The 13,253-nt window shown below is 34.4% G+C and overlaps 1 protein-coding gene across 3 annotated transcripts in view; it reads left to right on the top strand.

The window, feature by feature from the left end:
* The window catches only part of sytl5 (synaptotagmin-like 5), a 46,295-nt gene that overhangs the window by 8,373 nt on the left and 24,669 nt on the right, over positions 1 to 13,253 (top strand). For 2 of the 3 annotated variants that reach the window (XM_087267962.1, XM_087267961.1), the window contains exons 2-5: positions 9,163 to 9,526; positions 11,010 to 11,216; positions 11,378 to 11,493; positions 12,829 to 12,937. In XM_087267962.1, the coding sequence (XP_087124088.1) occupies positions 9,402 to 9,526; positions 11,010 to 11,216; positions 11,378 to 11,493; positions 12,829 to 12,937 (557 nt within the window). In that variant the 5' untranslated portion in view covers positions 9,163 to 9,401. Of the gene's footprint in view, positions 1 to 9,162; positions 9,527 to 10,707; positions 10,857 to 10,957; positions 11,217 to 11,377; positions 11,494 to 12,828; positions 12,938 to 13,253 lie in introns of those variants that run through there. The other variant, XM_087267963.1, reaches the window with a different exon arrangement.

Raw genomic sequence — 13,253 nt, 5'->3', positions numbered from 1 at the left:
AAAAAGGAGCAGAAAATTAATCACTCACTCATTTCAAATCTGTATCATGTAGTAAAACACAAAACATTACTTAATGGTGGCTCAGTGATAGCACTGTCGCCTCACATCAAGAAAAAAAATTATCTAAACAACTCATTTTTTGTTATTTGCATGAACATAGAATGTGATGTGATTTCCCCTTTATTGTGATAGGACTGTATTTTAGACAGGAAAATAAGATTGTGAGTGATTGGAAAAGGTCCCTAAGCCAGGGTTCAAACTCTGGATGCCTGAAGTAAGGCATCACCTTTTATAATATATCAATATATCAAAATATTATTGTTATCGCAATAATAGTATATGCTAAACCCATATTGCAGGCAAGTACAATAAATTAAATGAAATGTTTGTGCCAAGCTGAAGGGGCTATTACTCTCTTTATCCCCACCTCTCCAGTACAGTAGGTTCGGTTACGTGAACATAGAGATGAAAATAAAAACTAATGCCTGGAGACAGGAGAGGAAAATGACGACAACCGAATCCGAATTTCAGATCTCTGCTGATGTTTTCAGTCAATCCTGGTGTTTTCAAATCTCAATGTTTGAAGCTTGACTTTTTCTAATTTAGCTAGTTTTGAAAAAAAAAAATTGTTTATCCATTTATTTTAGTGTGATCATAACATAAATAAAATATCTATAAAAATTGCTGATTTTAAATTGTCGCAAATGATTTCGAAAGAAATATTGTTATCGCAACACTCAACAACAATATTGTTTATTTTCCCAGTATCGTAGAGCCCTAGACTAAAGTTCACTTGCTCTAGATGTTGGTGCACTGCTCATGAGGCTGTTGGCGCCAACATGTAATAAAAGAATTTTCATCTTTCACCTCGTCGTTCATTAGTTTGGGATCAATATTATGTATGTTTTTCTTAAAATAAATGAACTGATTAAAACGGTAAGAAATCTGTTTCAATCTCTTTAAGAATAAAAAAAAATGCATGACAGTTTCTTGAAAAATCAGTAAATTATTAATTAATTTTTAAAATGTATTAATTATTTATGCATGCCGATGTGCATTATACATTTTTATTATATTGCTTAGAGATTTTGTCACTTCCCAAAAAAAATCTAAATTTTAATAGATTTTCAAAATAATATAGATTTGTAAAATAGATTTGAACGGAAAATCTAACTTGACTTCAATCAAGGCTTTTTTTCAGCTAGGATGCATTAAAAGTAACAGAAAAAAATCTTGGCTCTCGTAAATCTATTTCAAATAAGTACACTTCTTTTAATTATGTTTATTAAATATACACCAAAAATATATTCACCAAAAAATAAATGAATAAGCAGCACAATTCTATTTAGCTAATTGGGTAAGCTAAATTGGTCGTAGTGTATGTGTGTGAATGAGAGTGTATGGGTGTTTTCTAGTTTGCAGCTGAAAGGGCATTCGCTACGTAAAATATATGCTGGAAAAGTTAGTGGTTCATTAAGCTGTGGCGACCCCTAATTAATAAAGGGACTAAGCCGAAGAAAATATGAATGAATGAATGAATTCTCTTTAGCGTCGATAATAATGAGAAATGCTACTAAATGTATATGGCTGCAAATTCAGCTTTAGAATCACAGAAAACAATTTAAGATGTAATGCTTTATTTTTAGGCATCCTAGGATTTCTTTCAAACAAAAAATATGAAAAGAATCATCTTGGCCCCAAACGTCTGAACTGTATAATGTTCAACAGCACATGAGAACGAGCTCTGTGTTGGTGTGTTTATCTAGGGCTCTGTCAGTACTAATGTGTGTGCTTAGGGAGGGATTCTGGGAAACACCACACCTTTTGTAACCCTGCAAGTTTTTATTGAAGCGGCTCGGCAGTATAAACCTTGTCCAGTGAACGCACCACCATTAAGACTCGAATATTAACAACTGAGATGATGGACAGAGATGACAATTTACAGATTTTTTTTTTTTCTTTATGTTTTGTTCTTGATTTTAGCATAAGAAAATAAACAAGAACATTTACTAAATGTGACAATAGACTAAATTAATTCACTTTAATTAAATTAAATTAGATGTTGGACACAGCATAGTACAATATCTAAATTAACCAAAGTATACAAAAACAAATGAGGCAAATGTCTTTCTATTGGGTTGTGTTTAGATATAGTTTTAAGAGTCTAATGTATTGATTTATTTTCAAAAGCAGGAATAAATCTTGTTATTAAATATCAGGAAAACTCTGAAGGTTGAAGAAGATATTTTGATTTTAATTATGAGATTTTTTTTACATTGACGTTACTGGCTCATGCTGTACTTTTCCTCACTGAAGACACTGACGTTACACTTCCAGTAAGTTCCTTGTGTGTGTGTGTGTGTTTCTGCAAACAGTCTTCGCATGAAAAATTTGAATTAATTTTGCTCCTCGTCTTCCTGGTGAGTCAGACACTTAATGAAACAAGAAGCTCGGTTACACACAAAGACCCAAACAAACATTGCACACACACACACACACACACAGTTCAGCCTAAAGCACTTTTTTTCAGCGTGACATTTCAGATAATTTGTCACCTGTGTGTGACACACGGAGGTTCGTGTGTGGTTGTGTCACTGATGGCAGTCACTTTTCAAAGTGTAAATGATGGTGTGAGAAACAGCTTTTGAAGGTTCGGATGATGTAGGCTGTCCTGTTAGACATGCTGGATCACATTGTGTCAGACAGATTACAGAATTAAAGGCAAGTCGTGACCATAAACACACACACATTTTATGTCACTCAATATTGTTTTGAAACAATCTGGCAGTGGGAATGAGATAATATGCATGCAGCAAATGCCACTTATTAACCCGCAACATGTAAACGGGACAGTGCTGGAATGTTGAACATGACTTATAAACCAAGTCCTCCACTTATCCAGGGCAGTCGGTGTGCTCATGATGGGGCTTCCAGCAAAGTCAACTGAGCATGATTGAATTGTTATGAACTGCTCTTTCTCAGAATACGGAGTGGTGTCATGTGCAATAACAGGAAAGTGCATGTTTGTTTGGATAGAGAGCAATTAATAGTGTTAAACAAACTATTGTCTGACATGAAGTCAACATGAATAAAACATCACATGTTTAATCTGCTTACTTGAGGGGTTTAGATTAGACTGTATCCAACAATGGCGATTATAAAGATATTTAATAGATGTTATTAGTATAGAATACTTGCGTTCATTCAATCAAATATTCAGTCAACAAATCACTCAATAAACCAATCAATTAATCAATCAGTTAATCAATGTCGTATTCATTTTATAACATTTGTCTGCCAGTTTAATTACCAAAAGCATTTTATGGCATGCTGTTTCCCATATCGTATTTTATTACTGCAAATAACAGTAAACTTCAGTTAACAGTAAAACAGTAAACAAGGATTTTACTTCATTCTTACTATTTACAGAATGACACGAATATCATATTTTAATGTCAGATTATTAATATAATACCAGCATTGGTAATAATAATATAAAAGTTGATATTTTTTTATAAAAAAGTTTATTAGTGTTCATTTATAAGTTAATATCTGTTTACTAATTTAACTATTCAAAATATTTTTTAAAAACGTTTCACTCATCATTTTTTGGGCAACGGTGTTATGGCATGTTTTTCTATTGAACATTTTTGTTTGTTTGTTTTGGAAATAAATAGAAATATTGAAGAGTACTCCATAAACATTACACATGTAACATCAGTGTTTCCTATAAGTTTTGTTCCAACTGTGGTGGCAGGCCTTTTTTACACAGATCTAGCAACTACCGATGGCGTTATTTCAATGACAAATGTCGCAAGCACAGTATTACAAGTCGAGTTTGCATTGATGTAATATGAGCATGAATCTCTTTGCTCGCGCGCCAATTTCTTCTGTTCGTGCACAAAACTTCTTGCACGCCCTCAAATATACGCTGATCAAGTGCATTTATGTAGCAAGTATGTCTTCAACATTTATTAGATTTGCGGAAATATTCATGAATGTCTGCAATAGACCTACAGAGTGTATTTATGTGTCCTCAAGTAAAGTGAAATGGCTATAAACTCCATTACGTCATAATATGCAGAGCCCTTGACCTTTATATGTAAAGTATAATTATGGAAGTCAGCATGTAACCATTAAGGGTTAAACAAATAGCTTCAGGTTACAGAATAGTTTGCTCTGTTATAATTCACTTACCTTTTAATATGTTTTGGTGAGATTAAAACCCACTATTATAAAAACACGACTGAACGTTTTGAATGAGATGGTGTAATGAAGCCGTGGTGGGATGAATTTTGATGTGGTGCCCCGCCACAGAAGAATGAATGTAGTGGAAACCTTGAACATTGCTGAAGCACTTTTTACAAAATGACAGCAATAATGACAGACAGTCAATTTTATATTCATAATTAGTATAATAGCTTTTAATAATTTAAAAGGGTTTATGATTATTCTTAGTGAAATTTCTGGCATGAAACTCGACGATGTGCGCGCAGGCTGATAGGTTACCTAATCTGCTGTTTTTTGTAATTTGCTGTCATCTCAGCAACCAATAAGCTTGCTCCTCATCAGTTTAAAAGTTCTGTGTCCACTACGCTGTTTAAGCTGCGGCACATTTTTGAAGACCCTCTTCCACCCCAGCTCCACCTGTCTTTAGATCTGTTATAGGGGTTACATGTTTATTATGTTTGCTGCAGTAGTGTGTTGTATTCTCCGACAGCATGTCTGTGTATATACTGGCAGTAGCAGGTCTATGTACTTGCTCTGCCATAATAATCAAAGCTGCAGCGAATACAGGTTTTCTTGAAATATAAACCTGTATTTTTTATTTTTTTTTTAAAAAAACATACATTTTACAGTCTCATACATCATTTTGTGTTTTCTGTTATCCTATTAAAACTGCACTCTAAAGATAACTTTGGCTGCTTGATCCAACTACTTATTTAAATATAATTGAAACAACACAATTCTTAGTTTTTTTTGGGAGGCAACTTATTTTTTTATGTTCAATCCACTTAAATTGGTAAAAACAACTAAGTTAACATAATCGATTTGTGTTGTGACAGCATGAAGGAATTGTGTGGAACTCAGCTTCTTTTTATAGTGTGAAATTTCCATGATGTAATTTCTTCCATAAATAAAATTCCATAATGCCATAACAACATGCATTTAACCTAATTTTACATCATGCATCATTTTCAAAATGTTTACATCATGGCAGGTAAATGTTACAATGTGTTTATCTTTATGTTTTGCTGCAGTCGTTTATCATTAACAAAGACATTGTAAGAAGAAAGTTTTAATTTATGGAATAATAGAATATTAATTACAATGTGTTTTTATTTCATTCGCATTCTCCTACTTAATTGACTTCATTTTGATCAATTTCAAGCCCTTGTTATCTCATTGAAAGTGTGCTCTATTAACGCAGAGGTTGTAAGGCTAGGTCTGGAGTCTGCATGATGTACAGTGATTACTGTCCTGTTCAATCACTCTTGTACTCTCCAGCAGCCTCTTCACCCAGACCGCCGCTGGCAAACTGCCACTGCAATTAGTCTATTGTCACTTTACATAAAAACCTTAATGGTGAGCAGTAGCTGTGGATGTATCTCTCAAACTGACATCTGGGCAGGCAGCCTATTCACAAATCAGATAAGAAAGCCCATCATAGCCTATGATTTAGTCAATCATGATGAACTTGACTTGAGTTTGTCGCTGAATTGTACTTGTGTGTGTGTGTGTGTGTGTTTCAGCATAAATGAGTATATTCCCTTTTTACTGAGTATATTCCCATTACTTTTATCCATTGGTCAGTGAATGTAGCCAATAGTGTTGCCAAAAATATTGATAAATATCAATACTGGTATATTTAAGTTATACAGTCTTGAGTTTGGTTAGTATAAATACCAGTTTTACACAGAAATCACACAGAATCATCTCTCTTCGCACCAGAATAATTAATAGTAAAATAACGATTTTAGCACTTTTGTTTTAATCAGAAAACAAAATTGCACTTTTTTTTTTTCTTTTAGCAATTTATTACCTTTTGGACTTCTGGCTGACAAGAACCAGACAGGACTGCTGACGTACCTGGTATAAGCATTATATGGTTTAGTTCAATGGTCTCAAACTCAATTCCTGGAGGGCTGCAGCTCTGCAAAGTATCCAAGCTCCAACCACCTCCAACTCACACCTGCTTAATAGTCTCTAGTAGTCTTGAACACCTTGATTAGTTGGATCAGCTGTGTTTGATTAGGATTGAAGTAAAACTGTGCAGAGCTGCGGCCCTCCAGGAATCGAGTTTGAGACCTATGCTTTAGTTATTGTTTCCCTTTTTACTTCATTTGCATACTTTTAATGTTGCAGAATTGGCTCCCAGTATCAAAAGTGACTGTATCAAAAATAGTATCGTAACGAAGTTGGAAATACCTGTATCGGGACAACACAGCAGCCAAAAATGTTTGATGCAATTAAACAACAAAATATTTTACTTGATTTTTGGGCTGTGATCTTAAGTTTTTTGTTAGATTATTTCCATTTTTGGCAAAAATATAATATTGTAAAGCATACTATATTCATTTAAAAGAGAGATCTGTGGGGACTTATTTATACTTATTTATACTGAGCACTCTATGTGCCCTATGTCTTGAAGCTAACAAATGCTGCTTTACTTAAAAGCGTACATGTTAGACAGTTTTAATAACATTTTCCAGAGGTTATTTGTGAACCATTTTTTAAACCTTTCAATTGAAAGAGTAATAATAGGTTTTTCATTATAATTTTCAGCTGCTCTCTCTCTTTCTGCCCTTTACTGTTGTAAATACAGAGGAGAACAGGTTTTTTTCTGTTTAAATTGTGATGTAGCCTACTGAGAACACCTATTAATACTTCTTTCATTTATCCACTTAGTCCCTTTATTCATCAGGGGTCGCCACAGCGGAATGAACTGCCAACTTATATAGCATATCTTTCACACAGTGGATGACCTTCCAGCTGCAACCCAGTCTGGGAAACATCCGTACACACTCATTCACACACACGCTACAGCCAATTTAGTTTATTCAGTTCACTTATAGCAGCGATTCCCAAGGGGGTCTCAGACCACAAGGGGGCCTCAGCGAGCTCTGAGGAGGGTTGTGTCATATTTGACTTTTTTTTTTTTTTGCAGCGGACATTAGGGTATATGCGGAAGGACTTTTAATTCAATAACAGCATGCTATTACAAAATTGACGCGTTTAAGGTCAGTTATCTTTAAAAATCTACGATCTCCACTTAGTGAGTGATATCCGATATATAGTGGGTCTCAGATTGTACAAAAAGCACTGCATTAAATTACATTTTCTCCCGCCATGTCTTTTAAAATATGAACATTTATTTGACCCCAGAATATTCAATGGAGCTTCTGCACTAGCCTGCCGATTCTTGACAGGCGCGTGCGAGTAAAAGGATTTTTATTTTCACTTTATACTTGAAAACCTAAATGAATGCTAAAGTCTATTTAACTGATTGTATTTTAATTACATTACAACATCAATGCTGTAAAAAGAACCGTATAAAATGGTAAAAAAAAAAACGTTAACCATTCATTGGAAGTTTATCAGTATGGGAAGAAGCACTAGCTCTGCATATACTCTATTAGGAGAATGATCATTTTGCCTTAGTTAAATTATCCCATTTGACCAAAAAATTGACAAATTTGTAATTCATGCTCTACAAAAAAGATCGAGTCTCGCCTTCAACAAGCCTTCTCACCTTAATTTTTTTATTATATTATTCTACTTGGTCTGTATAGTCATGCAATCATTTGTTTGTAGAGCAAGCAGTTTGACCATTTTCTGCCGTTTATTATTGCTAGTCATTTCTCCCATAGGCGACTGAATCGGAAGTTCTAAGACAATCGCGATAACAGGCGCACTTCCGCATTTTAGAATAAGGTCAATAGGTGAGGAAGCTCCAAACATTTCGGGTTGCAACGCTAGCTATACTGGAAACCCGAAATGCAGGAAATAAAGTTCTTGCTAATGAATGCATGAGATCAATTGAATAATCCATTTGCAGACGACTCATGCCCAATACCATGACAAGTACAGAGCATTTTTGAGCGCAAGGCAAAAGAATTGATGTCCCTCAAAATGAGACGAGGGACGTCACAGCTACTGACAAGAAACTTAAAAAAAAAAAAAAAGGCAACTAATATAGGGCCAATTTAAAGGCCAAAGGCTTACGCTTTTCAGTTACAAATGGCCTACTGATGTTTTGCATGTTAGGCTATTATTTATGCATAAACATATCTAGATATGGTAATAAACATACAGTTTATTTGAAATTGAAATTGTCATGCTTACTGCAAACTTATATAAGCGATTAATATCAATAATTGTTGGGGGGCCTTACAATATTTTCCAGGGGAAAGGGGGTCTCAGGCAAAAGAGGTTGGGAACCACGGACCTATAGCACATGTCTTTGGACTGGGGGAAACCTGAGCACATGGAGGAAACCCAGGGAGAACATGCAAATGCCAACTGGCACAGCCAGGGCTCGAACCAGCGACCTTTTAGCTGTGAGGTGACAGTGCTAACCACTGTGCCACCGTGTCGCCAAATTAATGCTTCATATTACAGATAAAAACATGTAAAGATCAATAACAATTATTTTTGACTTCAGGTAATAAGCTGTGAATTTTGCTGAAATGTAATGATGTACACGTTTTGTGAAGCTGCTTTAGAACAAAAATTATTGTGACAAGTACTATTCTTTAAAATAAACCTGAATTTATTGAATTGAATGATTGTAGGCATTAATTATTAAATAAAGTTTGTAGCATTATTTCCCATTTTTCTGTTTTCAAATTTTCTGTTTGTTTTGCCTGTCTGTTTTATTATGCTCTTAAGTTATTGAAAGAAAAATCTTTAAGGAATAATAGAATATCAATTCTGGTGAGGAACTCTCAGTGTAGGATTTCATCACAATATTTATTTAACTTAAATGACTCATTTTTACCAGCTTAAAATTATGTATGTATGTATGTATGTATGTATGTATGTATGTATTTGTAAGATCAAGAAAAAATCTATTTGACTTCATGTCATAAGCCATGACTCCTTATACTGCAAGTATTACACTGACTAACCTCTGTTTTCATATGGATGTTGTGTTTCCAGGCATTCACCAGGTGAAAAGGTTAACAATGCACTCACAGACAGAGTCTCAAGGCTCTGCCACGGTTGCCAAAGGATGAATGTGTTCGAGTGAAGGAGAGACAGATGACCTTTGTGTGGATATGAAGATGAACTGAAGCAATCCTTCATTCTGACTGCATTGATAAAGCATAATTATGGTTGTTTGGTGGCCGGTTGGATTGGCTGAGTGTCCTTGAGCATCCTTTGAGCATTTTTTTTAAATGGTCATGGCGAAGAAAACCGAGTCCCTTAATCTTTCCTTCCTCCTGGAGCATGAAAGGCAGATGATCCTCAATGTCCTCCAGAAAGACGAAAAGCTCCGCAAACGAGAGGAGAAACGCATCAGGTAGTGCCTTTTGCTTCTCTGTTTTCTTCAAATAAATAAAAAAATAAATAAAAATGTAATACAATTTTTACATTAGAATGTATGGATGTTTTTATTTTATTAGATTTTTTGCCAAAAATGATTGTTGTCATACATTTTGAGCGTGATTTGCAGAAGGCACATGTGAAGTAGATGTTTGTATTGCAAAATATCTTTACAGTCATATTTAGAAGAAGATTCATTTTAATATGACATATTCATACGTTCGTACGCAGCGGATGCCCATCCAGCTGCAACCAATCACAGGGAATTTATGATTTATTAAAAGACAACATTTAATGATCAAAGTTCAGCTCCAAATTACTGATTCATTGTATTTTTTGTAATTCTTTATACTTCGTCAGATTTCTTCAAACCACTCTGCTTTACCCATTTGTCATCAACAAGTTTTGAATCACATAAAATATATATATTAAAATCTGCTGTAACCACTTAATGTTTTACATATTTTGACTTTTTTTTTATCTAAATAAATCAGTGTCATTTTCACGTAAGTTATTTGATACATTAAAGTAGACAGTTTTATTTTGCATGCTTTATATACAGTATGTGTGCGTATGCTTATGTATAAATCTGACAAACACACATAAACATTCAAAATACAATGAAACTAAAATTAAAAAATGTATAATTTCTTTTAAGTTGGGTCAAACTCTTACTGATGAAGTGTTTTTGAAAATAATGTCAATCAGAGTTTTTGTTCAGTTGCAATTGTGCATGTGTAAAATATTTTTATTTTAAATCTGAAAATTTAGAGTTGTACAACAACATACAAACTAAGAAACTTAAAATTTTAGGTACTGATTATGTTTTTTATTTTTTGGCGAAAGGTTTTAGTTTGAATTTCATTTTGCATACCCTTTATTTCCATGCTGAGAGTGATAATAGTTAAAGGTCTTTGGAATTTTTTAGATCTTAAACAGTTTTATTAAGAGCTATCTAGTTTATTCAAGTATATCATGCACTCAGTGAACAAAACAAAGAGTTTTTAAGCCACTTTTAAATTAGTTAAAATGGCTTTTTGCTTATTATTTTGATTACTGTATATACTTGTCAGTCTATGAGCGTAGTGCTGAGAGAGCTTTGCCCACAGTCTTGTGATTGCCTGATATTTAAATGATTTTGTCTCATAATGGTTAGTTTACCCAAAATAATATTTTTACTCAATTTTATTGAGATTAAGGTGATTTTCTGATTTCTGTTGAACAATAAAGAAGACATTTTGCCATCTTTGGTGTCTTTTTCAAAAGGAGACAGAAACTCAGACAGGTTGAGGATGATTTTTATTCAGGTGAACTATCCCTTCAACACTCATCTAGTTAATGAATGTGACATAAAATAGCACTTCCTTCGGAGCAGTTAAAGCAGATCTGCTCTGGTTCATTTGTATAGGGTTGCTACATTTAGTGACTCTCCAGCAGTGATTGCGGTTGTGCCTCTACAGAAAGTTGAAAAATGAACTTCTGGAGCTGAAGCGAGCCGGGCGGCGTAGTTCGGCAGATCAGCGTGAGTGTGCCATATGCCTGCGGGCACTGGGGCTTATCCTGCAGAGGGGTAATGTGTGCTCCAACTGTCAGAGGCGCATCTGCAACTTCTGTACCGCTACGCCTACAGGCAGCAGCTGCAAATGCACAGTGTGCGCAAAGACTGCGTGAGTCAAAGCAAACATACATATACACTCTGATGATCTGTAATGCTAGAAAACTGCACATTTTAATAGGATATGTGTCAACACAGTTCATAGGATCTTTAATAGGTGAAGCAATTACGCTGGGATTGTCACTTATAATTGGGGCTTCTGCCGTGTCTTAGGGAGCTGAAGGTGGTTACAGGAGAGTGGTTTCTGGAGGAGAGATCCAAGCGGTTTCAATCTGCCACTGTGCCCAGCTGTGATGTAGTCAAACAGTCCATCCTCAGCAGTCCTCCAGGTGAGTTTGTGTCAACACATTCTGTCAGCCCATGCCTGTAAATATTGCTGTATGTTTCGCATGCCTGACATTTTTTCCTCCAGGCTCTTTTTATTGATTTAAATATTGCAACTGGTACATGTTTCAGTATATACTAAAGAAATGTCATTGCACCGTACAAGTGAGAATTAAAAAAGTATGTTTCTGATTATGTGTTAGTTAACAATAATGCTAGTGTCAAATAAGCAAGTCTAATGACTTAAAATCATCAAACATTGTTGAAATGAAAACATAAGAGTTTTTCAGATTTTTGTCACATAAATTTGTAAAATAAAATTTTTTTTTACATCATGGAAATCATAGTTTCTAAATATACATTTTGTTTGCCTGAAAAATTTGTTGCCAAAGTGCTTCACTACATTACTCAGTTTTGGGTTGAATAAATACTTTAAAGTCAGCATGAAACAGAGTTTTTTTTCCAATAATGTGAGATGCATCCAATTAAAATTGTTCTGAAATAAGAAAAGATGCATTGGGGGTGCATGGTTTGTCCTTTGGGAACCAATTGGATTGTTGGAAGATGGGCATTGCTAACAAAATGGAGGAATATTGATGAAAGGATTAAAGCAGGACAGAAACAAAACCATGGACAGATAGTCCTGCGCTAAAGGCATTCCACATGACCAGAAGTGAAAAAAAGTCATTTAGAGGGAGAGGACAGGTTATGGTATTTGATTATAAGGGCAAATTATTTTTTTACAATATAGTGAAGTGGACAGATAGTTTGTTTGTAACAAGCCCTACTATAACTTGAGTTAGACTATTTTACTTCATTTTTTATCTTTTCAGTATTTTTTTCTTGGACTCAAGCAGCACATTTGTCCTGGACTTCGAGTTTATACAGTGCTCAGCATAATTGAGTACACACCATTTTGAAAATGAATTTTTTACTGTTATGGCAAGTTATTTTGTTAGATGAGCTCCAGATTTGGCTTCAGTACTGACTAATCTAATGTATGTGCACAAATCTAATATTGTATAGCTTTCTAATAAAAATATGTATTTAAAAGAGAGATTTGTGAGGAGTGTACTTGTATATGCTGAGCACTGTATGTATAAAATCTAAAAATAATATAGTATACATTTTATATAGTATACAGTTTTTATATACATATAACAATAAGAAGAGTACATTTTGATTTCATGTCGACTTTAATTTCTACTTTGGTAAATAAATACTTTAAGTCATTGCCATCGATTAATAGATTTGTTTTATTCCAACATGATCAAAAGACTGTTTCACTTAAACTGCAATAGTTTGTTTCTTACTGTAAATATCTGTTTTTATTAATGGAGATGGAGGCTCTGCTAACAGACCATTAGAGATGGAGAGATCGTCCACGCCAAAGTCTGAAAGATCGGTTACGCCTCAATCCCAGAAAAGCACAGGGAAGAACAGAAAAGGGTGAGGGGCATGATTTACAGTCTCTTGAACATACATTAGCTTGGCCTGTAGTGTGATTGTGATTTTTTGTATGCGTGGAATATCAAGATGACATTTGAAAGAAAGTCCCATAATTAACCATTTACAATGTGACGTATATCAGGACAAACATAATCTGTGATTTAGCACATCAATTAAACATGCATTTTAATGAGGCCCACATGGCAACGATGAAGCATCCTGCCTTTTAACACTATAACATGATTGCAATCTGTAGTTTCACATCATATTTTGTTGTTGTTGATTAGTAGGCAGTATATTTTTAAATTCAGCAGGC

Source organism: Danio rerio, chromosome 9, assembly GCF_052040795.2.
Source record: "Danio rerio strain M-AB ecotype USA chromosome 9, GRCz13ab, whole genome shotgun sequence".
Taxonomy (NCBI): domain Eukaryota; kingdom Metazoa; phylum Chordata; class Actinopteri; order Cypriniformes; family Danionidae; genus Danio; species Danio rerio.
This window is presented reverse-complemented; position numbering and strand designations above follow the sequence as displayed.